Below are 20,885 nucleotides of genomic sequence, written 5' to 3'. Positions count from 1 at the left end.
TTAGTTATCAGGGTCTGTCCGTCGAACATGCGCCTGCGTGAATTTGCGTTCTGGAAATACTGTGTTCGAGTATCGGACAGCCTACTGACTAGGACAGAGACTTGTGGTTGTCCCCAGGTATTCCAGCCCAGGGATCCTTAAATACTAATTAAATTGAAGGTGACTGTCTCCTGGGATGCTTACCGACGTTTCAGAGATCCTTGTAGCCTTCTTTAGCAGGAACATCGGTTTTGTGTTGGTTCGTATGACAGGAATTTTTCTTCTGTCGCTGTGAAGTTGTTTTAATATATAATTTATTTTATATATAATTAATTTTAATGTGATTTGTAAAGATAATCCTACAGTAAACCGTGTTAGTCGTCAACACAAAAAAAGATCTATTTCCGATAACATTGACGGTCCGTACTATGCTAATATAAGTAATATAATCGGTGGTAAAATAGACGATAAAGAGATATGGGCTTTGGTTTATATGAATCAAATAATAATAAAAAATACGCGGATGTTGACTGTAATAAGGTATTTAGCAAGATGTAGATAATTATGCAAGAAATAAAATGAAATAATGAAACATGGAATTTAAAGTCGATGATTTCGAGGTCCTTAGCTGTCAGATTTAACACCACAAACATTTCTCTTGCGTTGTAAGGAATCAGCGTCACTTAAACAGTCGATCTCAAACGATTTCCACATTCATCTCGGGAATGTTGTACCAAGTATGACAAAGACGTGGCTTTAAAGAAGCCCTTGTGTTCAATCGACGCTCGTATAAAACTGGGAGTTTTCAATTCGTGACTCACGTATGCGGCCCGTATATATTTTTGTGTACTGCGGGTCTATATATACCACTCTGTAGTTCTGTAGTGAATGAATAGTTTTGCATAAATTAAATATTTTATTTATGTCGATAATTAACGAAAACAAAATTCGGGAAGGTGATATTTTTAGTAATATATTAAGCTGTGTGCTATGGATACTGAGTTGGTATAACCCTCATGTCTCAGTACACCACCGTCGTTTGCAACAAGTCAGGCCGCGCGTCTGTAGAAGTGTAAATTTACCGTCAGGATTTAAGAGTATCTCAAAAGTCAAGATATTCCATGAGAAATATCTAAATTTTCAGCCAGTCAATATTTGAAACGTTCTACAATAAAATATATAACTCTGTGTTACGTAAGACCCAGTTTATTATGATGCATGCTTGAACCTCCTCAGCTATGTCGCTAAATACGTATATTTTAATGTACATAATTACCAGGTCTTTATCCATTGTATCCGGGGCAAGGTTTACGATCAACGGTTAAAATTCATATCGTTAAGTAAATGTTACTTTGCGAACAAGCAGTAAGCGCTTCTTAGACACACGAGTGTGGATTTTGTATGCCTGTAACATTTTTGGTGGTTCATGTGTCGAATCAAAGACAATAATTTAAATTAAACATCTAATATGTCGGAAAAGTTACAAGTAGGTATGACGTCACTAGCCGTCGAGGAGGAGAGGGAACTCCCACGCAATTCAGTAACCCCCCCTCCTCCTCTAACCCCCTCTCCCTTACACCCACACCTCTTGTTGCCAACATTGCTGCTGGATCGATATAACAGTGGGGTCAGCGCAGGATAAAAATTCTCTCGAATCTCCCACGGGACCTGCTGAATTTTACAATAAGCTTTTCGTAGATTAGTGGCTGGTGATAAACTTATTGCGAGAATGAAGTTTGAGGTTTTCAGGACTGTGAGGATGATTATGATGTTTCGGGTTTCGGCGCCGCGTAGACTCGTCGGTGACCTTTCGGAGAAACGCACTGAAGATGGAGGCAGTATGTTTCTCCGAAACGTTAGCATCTGCCGATGGGTTCACGCGGCGCCAAAACCCAGAAGAACAAGGATAGTCTGTTCTGTGTGAAGAAATAGATTACAATCTGCAACGGGAAAACAAATGTTGTATTGTATTTGTTCCATCTTATTATCAGAACACATGTTGAAAAAAAATGCAAGTGGCAGGAACTGGAAAATGCACCGTGACATAAAAATGCCGATTATTATTTATTTATTAATGCCCTTCTACTTTGAAAGATAAAGTCAATGAGGATTGGATGGGCGGGGCATGTAGCGCACATGGGGAGATGAGAAGTGCGCACAGAATTGTGGTTTGGAAAGCTAGATATAGATTGGAAGATAATATTAAAATGGATCTGTGGGAAATTGATTGGAAGGGTGTGGATTGAATTCGTCTGGCTTGTTACAGGCACCGATGGGCTTTCATTACATCGAAAGGGTCTTGTAATGAACATTCTTACTACTTATAACTTATGTATAATGGATAGCAATACGGCAGTGTTATTCTGAAGTCAATTTTTCGGAGTCTGAATGTTTATAAATATTAATATTGTTGGTGTTTCATTCATTTACGATTTAGCTCTGGAGATACAACGGAATTAAACGTCAAGTTCGCCGATTTACATTTGTGTACACGTTTTAGACATATTTTAAAACGAAACAACTTGTTCTTTTATTATATCTCTTCTACTGACATGACATTGTTCGCCCCTTCTCTTTTTTTTCTTTCGAAAATTGCATTGAGTAATCCTGCTGACAGCTGTATTTATGACGTCAATCCTTTAGCATTGACAGAATTAAAAAAGCACGAGTTGTGAGTTTTTATTAAACTGAACGCAGGAGCCAATCAGACGAGCTTGAGAAAAAGAGTAAAATGTTGAAACAATGTGTAATTGAAACTGAGGGAGGTAGATCTCGACTTCATTTTTTCAATTTGCGATACTAGGACTGAGCATCTGTTGTTGTATTTTTACCCACTTTACGTTTCAGAGTTCATAAGTCCGTTGTTGAGAAATCGAAACTAGATTTTCTGTCGGCACAAGATGTATTTGGTGACCAGATTCCTAAAACAGCTCACAACTTATTTTACCAATAACTAAACCAACCCCACAGCATATATTTGGAATGAATAATAATATAAAACGTATTTAGAACGCCAATAACGAAACATATAGGAACATCTAACAATAAATATGATAATTGTCCGTAAAAGACACAGCTATTTTCAATAACGTCATACGTGCAAATAATTCTTCCAAAGTTTCGACAAACATTGCAGGTATCTTCTTCAGGGTGAATATCGTCGATGTATTTTTAATTTGTCTATTCTTATTCTGAGATAAGTTTTCAGGACGGTGAAACTGTCATTGTTTCTCTACGGGTTGCGACGTCTTGTTTTTAGGCGAAGCAAATGTTTTACAACACTGTACACTAACCAATTCACAGAGGGGTCGAGATCCACAGTTTGAAATCACTACTGTAGTCTGTGAGACTGGGATTTTCAACATCTCTGAATTTATACACGTCCGAAGTGTTGATCGGAGAAGTTGTAGTTATGGGTGGAATTCCGAGAAAGAATTCCTGTTTGTTCGGAAGAGCGATGCTGTACGCAACGCAGGCGCCCTGGCGCTGAAAATTGATTCTTATAGATCCGGATGTAGAGAAAGTGGGACATGAGCTGAATTATGAAAATGCGATATTGTGCCAAGCCGGAGTTGGTCGGAAATCAGACGTTTTCCGAAATAAATTGTACGGAACTTTCGCTGCTAAGGAATTAGCTGTATTACTGTGTAATTAACACAGTTATTTTATTTGACAGTAGTGTGAGATTTAATAGTCGCGGTCAGAAAGCCAATTTACAAGGATATGTATTGAAGCGTTTACCGATAACACACGGCCATTAAGATCGTGTCAGATTTGACAAAGATTTGTATTTTTAATAAGGTCAGTATTTAACGATCTACAATGAAATATGTTTTATGGCATTTATGCAGTGCGATAATCTCCGTATAAAATATTGTATCTGCAGATGTAAAGCAAAAATAGCCAATTAGGTACAGAAAATACTGAAGAGCGAATTTTGGAAAATGTGTGTACTCTACTGTCCTATCACACGTTTGTAGTTTGTTATTTACACACAAAGGGAGAGAGAATACATCATCTGTTAAATCTGGCGATCAATTTAAACACGCTATTGACTTTTGGTGAAGATCGTTGTGTGATGGCTTCCAGTTGAGCCGTCACATCGATTGGTATAGAGGCGCTTCGCTTTTATGTTCGTGGTGTAGAGGCCCTTTCCAATCGATTTTTCAATGATCGACTCAAATACATGGAATTCTTGCATCTCCAGAGATAAACGGCTTCTAGAATGTTTACGCGAAAAAAAATTACATGCAGCATTTGTGAGTAGTTGCCCCGTGAATCGAGTATCGATTATTGACGAAGGAAATGTGATATTAATCCTTGCGCAGATTATACGCATTTAGGCACTGCTAGGCCTAGCATGTAACGAAAGAGAAGTTGAGACGTTTGGATTTGATTTGAGGACGAGTAACGCTCCGTAAGATACTTCAGAGCTTATGCAACGTTGAATGAAGTAAGAAGATTGTCGTAGAGACTGAGGAAAATCACGAGGCATTTTATGATATCAAGTAACTCCTCGGAAGTGTTGTGTCGGAGTTTACTTTTTAATGTGTTTTTAGCTTCTTGAAGTCGAAGCTTATTTAAATAATATTTAAGAACACATCACTTTACCATTACAAAGATCAACTAGTTAATGGTATTTTTTAAATAAACGCTGTTTGTTGTGAGTATCAAATGTAACCCATCAATACAAAATGAGAAATTTGTCATTCTTGAACCAGGTAGCACATTTAATTACTACTAGACTGGAATTAAACCGCTTAGATTCACGAATTGGTTCTATTTCCATCTTGAAGTGGTCGGTCGGAAGACACACGATCTCTCTGGTGGACCCTTAAGTACAACTGACGACGATGGATTCATTTTATTTACTGCTTGAAAAAAAGCTATAAAGTGAAATATACATGGACCTGTTAGGCACTGGACTGGAATTAAATCTTGAATGTTTTATCTTTCACATATGGAAGGGTTTATTTTGTATACTAAACTTTCCGCTTGAATGATGTTGATATCAATCGTTCTTAAACATTCCCCCGACACTCTGTATCTTATTATAACTACACTGCTTTATCCTCATCACAGGCCAGACTTTGATCTTTCAACCATCTGCAGATTAACCACAGACATCGTATTAAAATGCAGATGTAGCTTGCTGTCCTTGCACTGTTTCCTCCCACCTTCTTATGCACAGACGAGGCTAAATCTTTCCTTGTCTGGTTAGTACACCTGGCTTCGTCAAGAACTTCACAAATTCTAAAACAAAACATCTGTTCTGTTCAGTGTTAAAGAATTTTCCGTGAGCAGTCTTGTTTTGAAAGAGTCTATGTACGCTTGTATCTTGACTGGGAGTGTTGTAAGTACCACTGTTCTGTAAAATTGTGCCTGGGGTAAAAAGTAGTTCCTACGGAAGTAAATTATGAGGAGGTTTGACCGAGGTCACAGTATAACCGAACAGTGGGTGTTTGATGTGATGGTGAACTAATGTTTGATGACAATGGACGGTTAATTGAATAGCTGAGTGATTGCTTTACAGCTTCTGTTTCTGGGAAGAACTTGTGACCTCCGCTATCTTTTAGGTGTTCCATGAACCGTAAATCACTAAGTATACAAAAATCTACATGTTTTATTTTTTTATTCGCATAACAGACTGGATTTAGTGTGGTACAAAGTTTGACGTTCCCGAATGTGATTTATACAGAATGTCCCTCAGCAGAATACACATGGTTTAACTACGTGCTCTTGGGATCATTTTGAGTCGAAACGTTCAAATAAACGTGGGTCCCATCTGCAACGATTTGTCAATAAAATGAGCATTTTATTGCATTTGTAACTTTTATATTATTTCCATTTAATTTTAGGTTACTTTGTTGTTGTTATTATTATTAAGTTTAGACTACACTCTAAATTGCATTTTTAATTACTCACTTTATTTGCGTGACTCGAAATAGCCACCCTGATTGTCGATGCATCCAATTACAAACAAAATTATTTTTGTCCACTACTTTCACACGTCAAAAGATTCTAGTATATATCTTCTCTCCTGATTAACCATCCGATCACCTCTCACTTCCGCCAAACCTTTCAGTGAACCAATGAAATGTGTTTAGCGTCAAGTGAACCGGAAAACCGCAACAGAACGTTCTTCAAATACAAAATTAATTGGTGTTCTGCTCGCTTCAAAGTCCACGAAGAAACATTATGTTACGATATCGACGCATTTTACAAATAATGACGTTAATACGCCGTGAAGACATTTGTCCAGACAATCAGAGTTTGCATATTTGTTCCACTCGATAACATACATTTTTACAAATATGTTCATCTCGAATTTGACTCTTTTGTGGTTTATCCCTTGTCGCGACAATGGTACGATTTAATTATTGCAATTTTATTTTTATACCAATTTGATCGAATGTCGTTGTTGTGAACAGGGTTGGTGGTTTTTTCATGGTTTTTCTGGATCCTATTTTAAGCCGCTATAATCAAATTAAAACTATTTCTCAAAGACCTATTTTAATATTATTCCCTGCAAGTTTGATTTTAAAAATAGTAAGAGAAGTTAATACGAATATTTATTAGACTATGTTACTTACACACATGATTAATGTAGATATATCAAAGTAATAATATGTAAATTTGTATCTACAAATCCATCTTATTTTTTATTTAATTTACAGTAAAGTGTATATGAAGTAAATATTTAGGATCTTATGTTACAGTACGTTTCCGTATTACACAAAAATACGCAAAGTTGAATTAAATACAACTGAATAAATAAAAAAGTCATTGATTACTTAAGATCGGAAGCAGTTATAACCACACGCCTTTGAAGTCGGCGATCTTCTGGGTTGTAGCGCCGAAGTACAGCCTGGCACAAATCTCTCACTCTCTTAAATTTAAAACACATTAAGCAGCGTTTTAATTGCGTTCTAAAGCCAAGACTAGTGCAAAACAGTGCTATAGGGTTGAGACAAGAATTTAATTCTAGTAACCATGTCGAGATATAATACATGTACCATAACTCCAGTTTAAAACGATTATATTTCAATGTCAAATACGCCCTTATAATGTGGTAAGGCACATAACTTATTACGAAAACAGTACTAAGTCCCAACACAATCTTTGCTGAATTCTTACGTCTGTTTGTTTGACGATGGTTTATTTCTTCGGATATAGGAAGGGCGCTCTTCACTAGGTGGCAGGCCGTCGTACCGTAGAAGAATACAATCACACAAATGGGAAGAACACAGAACGCTAAGAGGTCAAACAAGGCTACTTTCTTATAGTATATTTCACTGCTCTGTTTACCACAGAAAAGGTTTCTTTGTACGTGCATTGTTAACGCTGACGGAAGAGCGGATAACGAGGCAAGAATCCACAATCCACAAATGGTTGCCGCAGTAACACGCCAGGTTACTGGAGAATGGACATGAATTTGGATAGGGTTTACTGTTACTCTGTGTCGCTGTATGCTGAGTAAGGCTACAGAGTACGCTGACAGACCAATTGACACGCGACGAAAAAAAGCGAAAAACTTGCACAAGAATTCGCCATAATGCCACTTGCCTGACATCATGCGTGCCTGAGTAAGAGGTAGATTTATTATTAAGGACATCACATCGCTTATAGCCAAGTTGAGGACGTACATGTTTGGTACAGTGTGCATTTCCTTGTTACACACGATAATGATAAGAATTATCACATTTCCAGTTGCCCCAAACACGAAGAGAATCGCGTATACTAAAGTTTGGACGTGTGTTTTAAAACGACCGTACCTTTTAAATTTATTATCTGCAACAGTGTATTTGTAGAGTACCGTTTTATAGTCTCCGTGATACGATATTTGATTCTGTAAGCACTGCGAGTGCTTCAAGACGTCCCACCACATTCCTTTCACTTCTCCTGGACCGTCACATTCTGGCGCTTTGTCGCCGGTGTCTGTTGTTATGTTGCGGTTCTGACACCATCTCCACGCTTGCTGCAGCTGACAGTCACACTTTAGGGGATTTAGGGCGATTCGGAATGTGGATAGTTGTGGCAGAACGGCAAAGATTTTTACGTCGATGTCTGCCAGATGATTTCCGCTCAAGTCCAGCGTTTCCAGTCCACTGACGTTCGCAAATGTTTCCGCTGATACAGAACTCACATTGCAGTTTGATATGTGAAGATTTCTCAAAGATTGAGAATTTATAAGTTGGTGGTCTGTTGGAATTTTCGCCATTGGATTTTTGTCTAAATGCAATGAGAATAAATTTAATGCGTCTAGAAACGAATCCGGGTGAAGGTACTGTATTTTGTTTGCATTAAGCCAGATTTTACTTAAATTTGGCAAACCGACGAACGCGTGTAGTTCCAGGTTTTCGATTTTGTTATTTATCAAGTAAAGTCTTTCGAGGTTTGTGAGATTTTCAAATGTTCGTGGTTCTATTTCACGCATCTTATTGCCAGTCATTGACAGTAGTACCAACTTGATAAGCCCGTTGAATGCTTCAGGTTCTACTCTGACAATTCCACAGTTGTCTAAGCGAAGGGTTTCCAGCTGTGTCATTCTGCTGGCAAGAAAACTGTCCTTCCGCAAATAGGTCAGATTGATGTGACGAAATTCAAGTTTCCGGACGTTCTTCAGGGAAATTTTGGGAATATTATTTAATGACGAATTGAAGCAATCGATGGATCACACCAGCATCCCTCAGGACACAGAAATGCTACTCTTGTTGGCAGGATGAGCAACCATGCCCAGAAAATGAGAACGGGCGAGGTCATCAGAAGCATGAGTAAAAGAACTGTCACTCTTGATAGCATGGCGAATTTGCTGTAATCTGCACAGAAAATCGAAACATAAACACGTTTTAGTCTGTTATCATTGCTTCGTGAAGGATGACAAAAATCAGCATATTGAAGAGAAGTTAGCATGGGCGGGGCATGTAGCAAGCATTGTAGAGATGAGATACAGCCTGGGAAACCTAGGCATAGATGGGAGGATAATGTTAAGATGGATAAGAATAGGATATAATTTTACGGACTGTTTTCAGGGTAGGGTCCAGTGGCGATACGTTGTTAACACGGTAAGAATTTTTTCTATATGTGAAAGGCGTGTGATTTCTTGACCAGCTGAGCGACTGTCATGTTCTCAGTATGGAGTCTGTATCATGAAGTTCATTTAAATTAGTCGCGTGGAGAAACAGGTAGCCCGCAGAGGATGGGCGTGTATCGCACGAAGATAAACAGTGATTAATATTCCTGGCAACGCCTTTAATTATCGACCTGTTCTTAAAATAACACAAACAAATTTGTAGCTTATATCTTGTTTTATTTCAGATACTTTCTTATAGGGAAGAAACTTTGTGTATTTTAGAATTTGTGGCTTACGGTTGCTTGTTTAATTCGACTTCTTCACACATGATTTTTATTGTATGTTTTCCGTATGCCTGTTTAATTTTTATTACTATTATTTATTTTTTCTATTTTTTTATTTTATTTATTTTTTGTGAAAAGCTGTTTCGTATTTTTCGAACAGACGGACATGGTCAGCGCTGTGTGCGTTTGTTTCATACACATCATGTAAATGACGTGTAATAAATTACTACATGACTGAGATTTTTTCTTAAGAAGCTAATTCTATGCCCAGTCAGTCACGAAATTCTCCGCAAATTATGGTACCCGAGGGTTCATTACCGTGTTCGCAAAATCCCGCCACCAGTCCCTATTCTGAGCCAGATGAATACAATTTACATTTCATCGTTATAATTATTATCCGCGACACCAATCACTATAATTATGATATTTATTGATCAGAAACAGTCATCCGCGCATTTTATTACATAACAATAATAAAATAATAGGAACCTTGGCGTGAACTTATGAAATTTGGTGTGTTTAAGTGCTCAAATATGAGCATAAAATGAACTGGCCTGCAGGTTAAAATGAAGTTAGTAATCCATTGAATAAATGTTCCGCAAAATTTGGGCTTCTGTCAATTTTTAATGCCTATTTTAAAGTGTAACCTAGAAGTAAAACAAGTATCATTCTCGTTTATAATGTTTCTATAGAGTATTAAAAGACGTTTAACCAAACGTCGCTGTCGAGTGGTTAGCACTCCTGCTTCACTTTTGCAAGGTCCCGAGTTCAAATCTCTATCATAAGTCGCGTCGGGTTGCTTAGCCCCTTCAGAGAATTGTTGGTGTAGTGAACTTTTAGGTCAGAGCTTTTTAGCTTTGTGGGATGGGGGACTTAAAGTTTGGGGTAATGATCATGAAGTGCAAACTGAGTTTTACGAGTGTCGGCAAAATGATTCATACGCCCTATAAACATAAAATATGCAGGGATATCTCTCATTTACTGTGATGACGTACGTGATATTGCTATGATTAAACACAAGGACAGATTTATTCACAAACGATAGTAACATTAGCTGTCTTCCTTCATGAAATATAAAAACAACGAGTTTAAGTTTCTCACCTTAATGAAATATGCAGAATTCAACTAATTTGGTTGTAGCTTGACGTAACTAGGTAGAGAAAATTCCTTCTCCTGTAGGATGTGATGCTCGTTGATACACTCCATATGAAACTAAGCCTAGCGGATACTGTGTTGTTCATATATGGCGAAGTGTTTGCATCCGGTGACGGTTCACCAAGGATGTGGCACTGTCCGCAGGGAAATCAGATAACAGCAACCGTAATTAAAATTATTACTTTCGTATTGCGTGTTTACGTCCTGCGTAGGCTACAGAAAAATCCATTTTGGAAAACTGATAGTCGCCCAGTTAAAGCAGGAGATTCGCTCTTTTTTTTTAAAGCGAAGGGCCCGCCACTGGTCCTTTTCCTGAGCCATATGAATCCAGTGTAAATCCTCTCATCATATTTCTCTAATATCCATTTTAATATTATTCTCAGAGACACTTCAGACATAAATTTCTGGCAAGAACTTAGAACTTCTACTTTCAGAGGCTACATAAATTATAATTTAATAAATTCAAAATGTCGTTGTCTGTCAGTGTTTATAATACCCTTTACTGCGATTTCACTCTACCATAACTTTTTTCTCTCTCTGTTTGGGCAACCTATATTTAGTCTACGGGTTTGAACTGAGATCAAACGGAAATCCAAATGGTTTGTGCACAATATACATGATAATGTTTTATCTATACAGAAGTCGTGGTAATTTTCAAGATAATGAAAGACTACAGTGGTAGTGAAGTCTTTGAGGCTGCGGTAGGCTGGGTGTAAAATTAATAAGAGACAAAGAATGCATACAGAGGAGATGGTTGCTTTCTGGGTCTTTGATCACTGTCGTCTGGTAGAAGTTTACCGACGTTTCAGTGGTCCTTTCTGCCTCTATCGTCATCTCCCTGAACATGGAGGAAGAAAGGATGTCTGAAACGTTGGTAAACTTCTACCAGACTACACGGCGCAACAACCCAGAAGAAAGTCATCTTCAGACTCATCGCCTTAAAAACCTCAAATCCTACAATGCACACAAAATTTTGTTGGAAAACCTGCTTGGAAAGTGTCCACTAGGAAGACCGAGAAGGAGATGGGAGGATAATATTAAGACGGATCTTACAGGTGTAGATTCTGAGGATGAATGTTCAATGAAACTGACTCAGGATCATATTTGACAGTGGCTTTGGTATTATCACTGTCGAACAATTGGGTTCTGCTACCAAATTGTTATTGTATGCATTATTGGTGTTGATTAGGTACAATCAGAAGGGTTACATGAGGTTGCATCCTTACTCATCTGTTCACTATTGACGTTCACATGTATGCTATTCTTACACTGAATAACAGGTGGACACTACTTTTCCTGTTGTTTCAGGGCTAATCGAGTCCTCGGTTATGCTGTTGCAGCTCACTCTCCTGTCTGTCTGCCATGTAAGCTTCACACACCTCTAACACGAACGAGTGAAGAAGAATGGCCAACACGGCACATCTAGTTCGCCGCCAGAGCTCCCAGAACTTGAATCCGCAGCGATCTTTGGACCGTCTCGAGATGAAGGAACTCCGTGGACGACTCGTCGTGGAGAATGGAAACTCTAACCTGTCCCACAACTATGGTGCCACAAATGTGGCTTTCGATGACACCAGTCCCAACACTAAGGTGGGATTTGTCATGACATGATGGTTCTTAGTTGAAGTAACTACACTGTTTGAACTGTAGATGTTACATAGTGCAAAAATGAGACTGGATGATGATTATGAATTGTGAATAAGTAAGGCTTTGTAAAGTGGTTATCATGGTCTGTTTCAGTATATTGTACAGACATCTGCTTTCAAAGACTGGGGAAAACCTCAAATTGGTTGCTAATTCAAATCAAGTACCTATAGTTATAAAGACCCAATTTTAAATTTTTAAAGCTGAAACTCATCTAAATAATGTTTAAAAATCCAGTTTCTATGACATGGACTTGACAGCGCTTCTCCATTACGAAGATCAGTTGGTTAATGTTGTTTAGTGAAAAAATTGCTGTTTGTTATGATAGTCATACAAACTCCGTAAATACACTCTGGAGGCAAAATGCAGAGTTATTAAATGTTTAAGCAGGTGGTACATGTAGTTAACACTGGACTTCATGATATTAAGTCTATGGCTGTCGGTCTGAAACATAGTTTGTGATTGCATCTGATATGCGTGATTTGCGTTATATGGAAACCTTGCACGTTCCATATTTGTTTCAGGTACACTGCAGTCTTCTGTCGCTGATTAAATTTCCTTCATTGTCCTTTGTCACTGGAAACCTATGAGATATTTGTCCAAATCCTTTTTTTCAGACGGGAAATGTTAGTGGTGGCAGTAAACTAGGTTCTGGTGAGGGTAAACAAGTGTTCAGACCCGAAGGTGGTGACGAAGAACGAGAGTCATGGGACAGCAAACTCACCTTCCTATTGGCTACTATTGGTTATGCTGTTGGTCTTGGCAATGTCTGGCGCTTCCCATATTTGGCCCAAAAGAACGGTGGTGGTGAGTATGGTTTTAACATTCATGGTTAAGAAAGATTTTTAGTTGTCTGAAGTCTCTGTTTGATTTGTTCTCAAATGGTGCTGAAATGTCTTTACTGCTGGTATGATAGACCTGTTTGAGTATTTGTCTTACTTTAATTTTATATTATGAGTCATGAAACCGTATTTTTGTAGATTGTTATCAGCATCTCAAAGGAATGTTGTTAACAGTCTACATGGCTGCATGGGATCACATTCCAGAAGATTACAGTCAGTGAATAGAATAAATGTTTATAATTGTAATTTATGTTTTAAAATAAGGACTGAAGATTGAAGAGAGTGATGGAGTTGTCATGAATTTATTTTATTGTAGGTGCATTCCTGATCCCATACTTTGTAATGCTGGCAATTGAGGGTATTCCTATCTTCTACCTGGAGTTAGCAATTGGACAACGACTGAGGAAAGGTGCAATTGGAGTATGGAACCAGGTGTCACCCTACCTGGGTGGTATTGGTATCAGCAGTGCTTTCGTGTCCTTCAACGTAGCTCTGTACTACAACACCATTATCGCTTGGTGTCTCTTCTATTTCGTCCAGGTACAAAAACATTTTCCAGACGCGAACTAGATTAGCAAAGGGACACTGTCATGAAATTTAGATCCATACATTTAGGAAAGAATTGCTGCTATTCAGTTCAGAAACCTGTTTCTTCCTCTGTTGCATTGCATAAATCAAATGTTTTTGAGAACGAAGACCAGAAAAAGATATATTTTGAATTAAGAGGGATGAAGTTGTAGATGACATGACAAGCTTTATACACTTTACCTAATATTTTTAAACTAATACAATTAATAAGGGTGTGATGCATGGGGCATTTAGCATGCATAATGGAAACAAGATTCCCATATGAAGTTTGGAGGCAAGTCCACATAGGAGATCAATATGTAGATGGGAGAATAATATTAATATGGATCTTATGTAAACTGATTATGAAGGGGTAGACTGAACTAAATTGGTTCAGGTTAGGACCCAATTTGTAGCTCTGTAATAAATCACCAGGGAATTATTTGAGCAATAGAATAATTGTTAACTGCTCAACTGTATCACACTGTGCTGTACCATGCCATTAGCTAGTTAATTAAAGTACTTACTGCATGTTTATAATTGAAGTAAATTTACAGTTTAAATGTCTCTTCTCCAGAGTTTCCAGTCTGAACTGCCATGGGCAACTTGCCCTAACAAGTACTATGCCAATGGGTCATACACTGTGGAGCCAGAATGTGTGGTAAGTACCATACTAACAGGAGAATTGCCCATATAACCTTACAGGCACAGCTGCATGTGTGCGGCTATGATGGACACCCAATTTGTATTCAGGAAATTTGAATAATGGCCAGTTATTGTCAGTCGTAGTGACTGAGTTATTTTATAAAAGTTAAATGCTGATATATGTGTTATGTTCCTTGTAATTCAGGCTGCTGTACTTTGCATTATCACTGTTGAGTTCTTTATTCAGTCTCATGGTGGTCCGTGTGTGACCCGTGGTGTGGACAAGGCGTATTGGATATATCTCTGACAGTGGGTGAGATTTCAGGTTCTCACAGCAGCAATTATGGGTCATAGTGCCATGTAGTCTGGTAGAAGTTTACCAACATTTTAGAGGTGCTTATTAGCTCCTCAGAAATATCAGTAAACTTCGACAAAACTACATGATGCAACAACTCAGACAGTGTACAGTTCCTAAAATAATTTTGTTGCAGTAAGCCAACTATTGTCAACGACATTTAGAAAATCATGCAGAATAAACCTAAGTATATGTTTTAAAACAAATATTTTCTTATACAAAGAGTAGACTTAAAATATTGTGTATTTATTGCTAAATATATATTTTACAGACTAGCACCCCAACACAGTACTTTTGGTATCGGTCTACCCTCATGATTTCTGAGGACATTAATAGTCCAGAAGCTTTCAACTGGAAGATTGCACTGGCTCTTATGGTCGCATGGGTTCTGGTCTACATGTGCATGATCAAAGGGATTGCTTCTTCTGGAAAGGTAAATGCATATAACTGTGTGATAAAAATATCTGCACCAGAGCTTGAAGAATTATCTCCAATTATATTTTGCAAAACTAAAAATTAATTTGCCACCCCAGCCCTTACAAATGAAAACAATGATCCGACAAAAAGATAAATAAATTAAATTAAATGTTCATAATAAGTAAATGACTAAAATTGGATTGATTAATTTTTTCCCCTCAATTTCCCTATGATTAGGTTTATTTCTTTTGCATGCTTAAGTGTTTATTCGTAAAATGGTTAAAAGTTCAAGCAATATGAAAAGAAATGGAAACCTGTCTGAAATACTTTCTTGGTTAAATATTTAATACATTTAGACTAAGGTTGAAATGTACTTGCATGTGATAATTAAGCATGTGTATTTCAGGAGCCCTGATAAATAGTGTTAAATTTATGGGTGTATTTTTTTAGTACCGCCAAAACTGGCAGGTTGACAAAAGGATGTGATTTACACTGACCATTCAGTACCTATTGAGTTAACTTTGGATTTCAACTTACGAAGATGTTGAACGTACTTCTGTATTTATGTCTCTATTTTTCTCTTTGTAGGTTGTGTATGTGACTGCAACATTTCCATACATTGTCCTTATCATCTTCTTCTTCCGTGGTGTTACACTGAAAGGGATGTCAGATGGATTACGCCATTTGTTCACACCAAAGGTAAATTGCTGGGGTGGAAACTGTTTTCGTACTTTTGAAGTATCGGTGTGACACATTTCATTTCAGGATAGCGTTCCATGAGTATTTCCGTGGAGCAGAGAATGTATTAGTCAGTCAATTAATCAAGAAATTCTCCATCTTTTATTATAGAACCTGAATGTTTTTTATGTACTATAGTTACAAGATTCAGCCAATAGACTCTACCCTGAGCATCAATTAAAACCAATCCTTATTCTTACACCTTATTTCTTTAACATTTATTTTAATGTTATCCTACTCTGTATGCCTTCCTCTCCCAAGTGGTGATTTGTCTCTTCTCTTCAGATTTTCTGTCAAAAATTTTGTATGCATTTCTCACATCTCCAAAGAAACTGTGTGATTCAATCATGAGAAGTCTGTTGTATCCTTTTTTTAATATTATTATATTTCAGTGGTGGACGCTGACAGATCCTGTTGTGTGGCTGGAAGCAGGGACACAGATATTCTTCTCTTTGGGACTTGCTTTTGGTGGCCTTATTGCCTTCTCATCTTACAATCCTGTCAATAACAACTGTTATCGGGATGCCGTCATGGTCTCCCTCACAAACTGCTTCACGTCCATGTTTGCTGGCATTGTTGTCTTCTCTATCATAGGTTAGTGTGAACACCAGGTATGACTACAGGGTATTGACCGTCATGTATGTTCAAGTATCATGTGGGCACCAGTTTTGTTCGAGACTACGTACATGTTGAAGTATTAATAAGATATGTAGTTGCATCCTGTTATGGTAATCATGTACTTACAGTTCTATTATACCAAAAGTCATTCACACAGTTTCCACCAGTGTTAAAGCAGTTACACTATGTATTAATGCACCATTTTGCTAGTCACTTTGAACAACAGGTTTTGACTCTCACTTAGTTATCTTCAGGTTTATTTTACTTTGTTCATATCTTGATATACTTGATTTAAATTTTTAAAACACCTTGTATACATTAAAACTATGTCGTCTCTTCTTCTAGTATGTAGTAAAACTACCTATCATTGTTTTATCATCGCTTGTCCTCTCCTTTAAGTACAGGTTTGCACACAAGTACTTCCACATCGAAACATTTCCTGTGATGAGAAGTTCACTTATATGCAAATGGCATTTTCAGTTCCTCGTGTGTGTGTCTTTGTCCACCAATGACTGAATTTATTTTTATTTATATTTCCTACATAGGTTTCAAAGCAACCATGATTTATGAGCGTTGCCTGGAAGAACGAAATTTAACCTTGGCCTCTCTGGGAATGAGCTCTCTTGAATTGACTTCTCTTCCTCCTGAAGGCACCATCATCTATATGGGGAATAATGAAACTCAAGTCATGCCAACTATCCCAGAGTGTGATCTGCAAAAGGAGCTCGATAATGTAAGTACGAGGGTCGCTCATTAAGTAATGCCCCACATTTTTTTCCTCAGAACATATTTATTCAAGATGGCTCAAATTTAGTGACAATATAAATCAATGTTTCCTTTACACATACTATTTTTCCACATAGTCCCCATCAACTTGTACGGTTTTACGCCAGCGTGGAACAAGTGCATGCATGCCTTGCCGGTACCAGCTCTTGTCCTGTGCACGTAGCCATGTCCTCACTGCTTGAATCACGGTCTCGTCATCTTCAAATCTTGTTCCGCGGATAGCATCTTTAAGTGGCCCAAAGAGATGGAAGTCGGAGGGTGCCAGATCTGGACTGTAGGGTGGATGGGGTAGCACCGTCCAACCCAATTTGGTGATTTCTTCCCGGGTTCTCAGACTTGTGTGAGGGCGTGCATTGTCGTGCAGGAGCAAAATTTCTGCTGGATGCTTGTGAGGCCGAACTCGTCGAAAACGCTTCTTGAGGGTTTTCAGGGTCCTGATGTACGCGTCTGAATTGATGGTCGCACCTCTTGGCATCACAGCCACAAGAATGACCCCATCACTGTCCCAAAAGACAGTCATCATGACTTTTCCGGCGGAGGGAGTTGTCTTGAATTTCTTCTTTCTCGGTGATTGAGGATGATGCCACTCCATTGACTGCCTTTTTGTCTCTGGCTCAAAGTGGTGTATCCAGGTTTCGTCACCTGTAATGATCCGGGACAGAAAGACCTCTCCCTCAGCATCAAAACGCTCCAACAATTCAGAAGAAATCGTTTTCCTTTGAATCCTGTGGTCTGCTGTGAGACTTCGTGGAACCCATCTTGCGCACACCTTCGAATATGCGAGAGCCTGGATAATTGCAATCACACTTCCATTGCTGACTGAAAGCTGTTGGGCCAATTGTCGAGTTGTGATGCGCCGATCCTCACGAATAATGGCATCCGCGCGGTTCAACATGTCTGGAGTGGTGGCTGTGGCAGGACGCCCAGAGCGCGGCAGATCACGGAGCTCGGTTTCTTCACTTCCTGAAGCTTTAACTCTCTTAGCCCAGCGACCAGCGGTGCTCCTATCGACTGCACAGCTTCCATACACAGCACACAAACGTTTATGAATGTTCACCACCGTTTCTTTTTCAGCAACAAGGAATTCAATTACAGCTCGTTGCTTGTAACGAGAGTCGTTCACAGACGTCATTTTAACAGTTCACTACAGCTCCGCTATCGGTTGGAATCATTTGAAACTCCGTACACGAACGCGGGAAACATCAAATCTCAAGCATGTAAAAGTACACTTTTCTATCTTCATTATTGGCTGAGAAAAAAAATGTGGGGCATTACTTAATGAGCGACCCTCGTACCTTGTCTATTCTAAGTAACCAATTGGCTCCGCACTACAGGATCTCCTTGTGAATCTAATGGTTACTCAGCTAGTTTGGAAGTATCCTAGTGAGATTTCAGGTTCTCATTGTGGTGAGTAAGAAGATTATAGTCTTCTGGGATGTCACACCATGTAGACTGGTAGAAGTTTACTGACATTTCAGAGGTGCTTGCTGCCACTCGACTCCATGATGATGGAGGCAGCAGGCATCTCTGAAATGTCATTAAACTTTTACCAGTCTATATGGTGCAACATCCCAGAAGAATGTCCTCTTCAAGAAATTTCCTGTTTAAAGAGAACTTAAAGTTTTGTCATGCCATCAACAAAAATCTATTGTCATTTTTGTCACTTACACCCTTGTGCCCCTCAACTTGATAAAAATAGTTGCTTGTGGCCCTAGGTTAAAGGTTGAGAAGCCTTGATCTAAGGTGAATGGACTGCGTGATTAATATATTGTTCTTTTATTGCGTCAATTGCAGTCAGCCTCTGGAACAGGTCTGGCATTCATAATCTTCACAGAGGCAATAAATCAGTTCCCAGGTGCACAATTCTGGTCCATTCTATTTTTCCTCATGCTGTTCACTCTTGGGATTGATTCCCAGTTTGGGACATTAGAAGGAGTCGTGACGTCCATAGTGGATATGAAGCTCTTTCCAAATCTTCGGAAAGAAATACTCACAGGTTTGTAAATTTAATATTAATAATAATGTGCGCAGAGCTACACTACAGTACATCGTGGTAAATTTTGTCTATTTACTTTCAAAACTTTATATATCTGAATTAAATTATTTTTTAGGAGCCACTAAAACGTTGTATAACCCATATTTAACACTGGCACACGAGGTTTTTAAAATGGTTGCTAAGAATATCACTGCCAGTTGTAGAGTTATGTGATATTTTAACACAGATAAATGATGTTTTTGGCCAAAAAAAATCATTGCTGCCAACAAATTAAATTAATTTATGTAAAATTCCTCCCATTATACATTTCTAGTTATGCTGCTGCTTTTATTACAGGAGTGCTATGTCTCATCTGCTGCAGTATCTCAATGGCCTTTGCGCATGGAGCTGGGAGTTATGTTTTCATCCTATTTGACAACTTTAGTGGCAATTTCCCGCTCCTCATCATTGCATTTTTTGAGTGTATTGGTGTGTCATATGTATATGGATTAAAAAGGTAAGTTACACTTTCTAATTCTAATGTTGTATGGTTCATATTTTGGGGTATATTTTATGTCCCTACTCCAGGTCTAGGGTTTACAATTTTATTAATTAGTTACATTCTGTTTAAAGTGTGTGGCTTGTAAACCTTATTCAATTTAATAAAGTTGACTAAGGTGTCTGATAAAGGCTGTAAGTCTGGGATAGTCAGATCTATCGCTGTCTTTAGTGACTGAATACAAATGGGGTTAATGTCAGTGACAAATTTTAGTAATATTAAGTGAAAAAATTTATATTTTTTTAGGTTAAAACTGATTTCTATCTTTAGATAGCAGATATTTTGGAATTCTTACGTATGTGAGAGAGGTTAACATTATTGTTAAAATTAGACCAAACAGAAAATAATGAAACATTGAAGTATTTTAATTGTGTTAGGTACAACAGTGGTTTAAGTTATAAACAAATTAGTCAGAACATGTTTTAATAAAGACCCTTTCACAGATTTGCTGATGATATTGAGCTGATGACGGGACGACGTCCAGGTCTCTACTGGCTTGTCTGCTGGAAGTATTTGTCTCCTCTAGCCATGCTGTCCATCTTAGTGGCTAGTTTTGTGGAGATAATTGTGGATGGCAGTGGTTACCCAGCTTGGGTGGCCAGCAAGGGTGTTACTGAGCGGCATGAGTGGCCAGTATGGGCCCTCGTCTTGATAGCGTTCCTGATTCTCATATCTGTACTTTGGATTCCTGTGGTTGCAATATGCAGGTAAGCATAATGTGTCAGATGTTCATGTATATGTGATCAAAAGTTGCTGCCTTAACTTTGTACAGATTAATCAACATGAAAATCTTAATTTTCAGCGTTGTGTCTTCATGTTATGTTTATTGCAGTATAGCCCAGTAGAAACAACTTGAAAAAAGACCAGAACCTGATCACACTGATGATGGAACAGTAATAACAGAACCTGTATATGAGATTTGTGGTTATAAGAAGTTATTCCATCTTTCCAGAAGACTAAAAAATTATTTCTTCTGCCTATAAATACTGATAAGTTGATAGAGCTTTTTAAAGTGAGAGCTTAAGGGCTGGATGACTTGGGTTCAATTCCCAGCAGAATCATTAAATGTTTTCCTTTCCGCCACATCCAAATGGCTTCTTCTCTAGTGGGTACTGTGAACTATTTCCTTGAGGTAAAGTAGTTACAATATGAAACTGTCCATCCACCTCTGTATGGTTCTGATTTCATTTCTATGCCCCAAATATAACTTCTTGTTATGGTGCTTAGATACAAAATAAACTTTGTCGT

The 20,885-nt window shown here is 38.2% G+C and overlaps 2 protein-coding genes across 5 annotated transcripts in view; one reads left to right on the top strand and one right to left on the bottom strand.

Annotated features, from left to right (window-relative positions):
- LOC110839692 (sodium-dependent neutral amino acid transporter B(0)AT3) overlaps positions 1-20,885 on the top strand; it is a 38,754-nt gene that overhangs the window by 8,491 nt on the left and 9,378 nt on the right. Inside the window, exons 1-12 of one of the 4 annotated variants that reach the window (XM_087350146.1) lie at positions 5,164-5,332; positions 11,832-12,081; positions 12,753-12,942; positions 13,294-13,517; positions 14,122-14,205; positions 14,816-14,977; positions 15,550-15,660; positions 16,092-16,293; positions 16,863-17,050; positions 18,898-19,099; positions 19,436-19,595; positions 20,081-20,344. In XM_087350146.1, the coding sequence (XP_087206272.1) occupies positions 11,896-12,081; positions 12,753-12,942; positions 13,294-13,517; positions 14,122-14,205; positions 14,816-14,977; positions 15,550-15,660; positions 16,092-16,293; positions 16,863-17,050; positions 18,898-19,099; positions 19,436-19,595; positions 20,081-20,344 (1,973 nt within the window). In that variant the 5' untranslated portion in view covers positions 5,164-5,332; positions 11,832-11,895. Of the gene's footprint in view, positions 1-5,163; positions 5,333-11,799; positions 12,082-12,752; positions 12,943-13,293; positions 13,518-14,121; positions 14,206-14,815; positions 14,978-15,549; positions 15,661-16,091; positions 16,294-16,862; positions 17,051-18,897; positions 19,100-19,435; positions 19,596-20,080; positions 20,345-20,885 lie in introns of those variants that run through there. The other 3 variants (XM_087350144.1, XM_087350147.1, XM_087350145.1) reach the window with 3 other exon arrangements.
- LOC110839693 (neuropeptide CCHamide-1 receptor-like) lies at positions 5,517-10,559 on the bottom strand. The gene is made up of 2 exons (XM_022084124.2): positions 10,438-10,559; positions 5,517-8,798 (listed from the first exon to the last, which is right to left on the bottom strand). The coding sequence occupies exon 2, from the start codon at positions 8,525-8,527 to the stop codon at positions 6,770-6,772; it is 1,758 nt and encodes a 585-aa protein (XP_021939816.2). The 5' UTR covers positions 8,528-8,798; positions 10,438-10,559; the 3' UTR covers positions 5,517-6,769.

Source organism: Zootermopsis nevadensis, unplaced genomic scaffold, assembly GCF_977971745.1.
Source record: "Zootermopsis nevadensis isolate Lab colony 2312 unplaced genomic scaffold, Znev_1.0 Znev_ptg000017l, whole genome shotgun sequence".
Lineage (NCBI taxonomy): Eukaryota > Metazoa > Arthropoda > Insecta > Blattodea > Termopsidae > Zootermopsis > Zootermopsis nevadensis.
The sequence above is the reverse complement of the archived record's forward strand: the minus strand, read 5'-3'. Positions and strand labels throughout refer to the sequence as shown.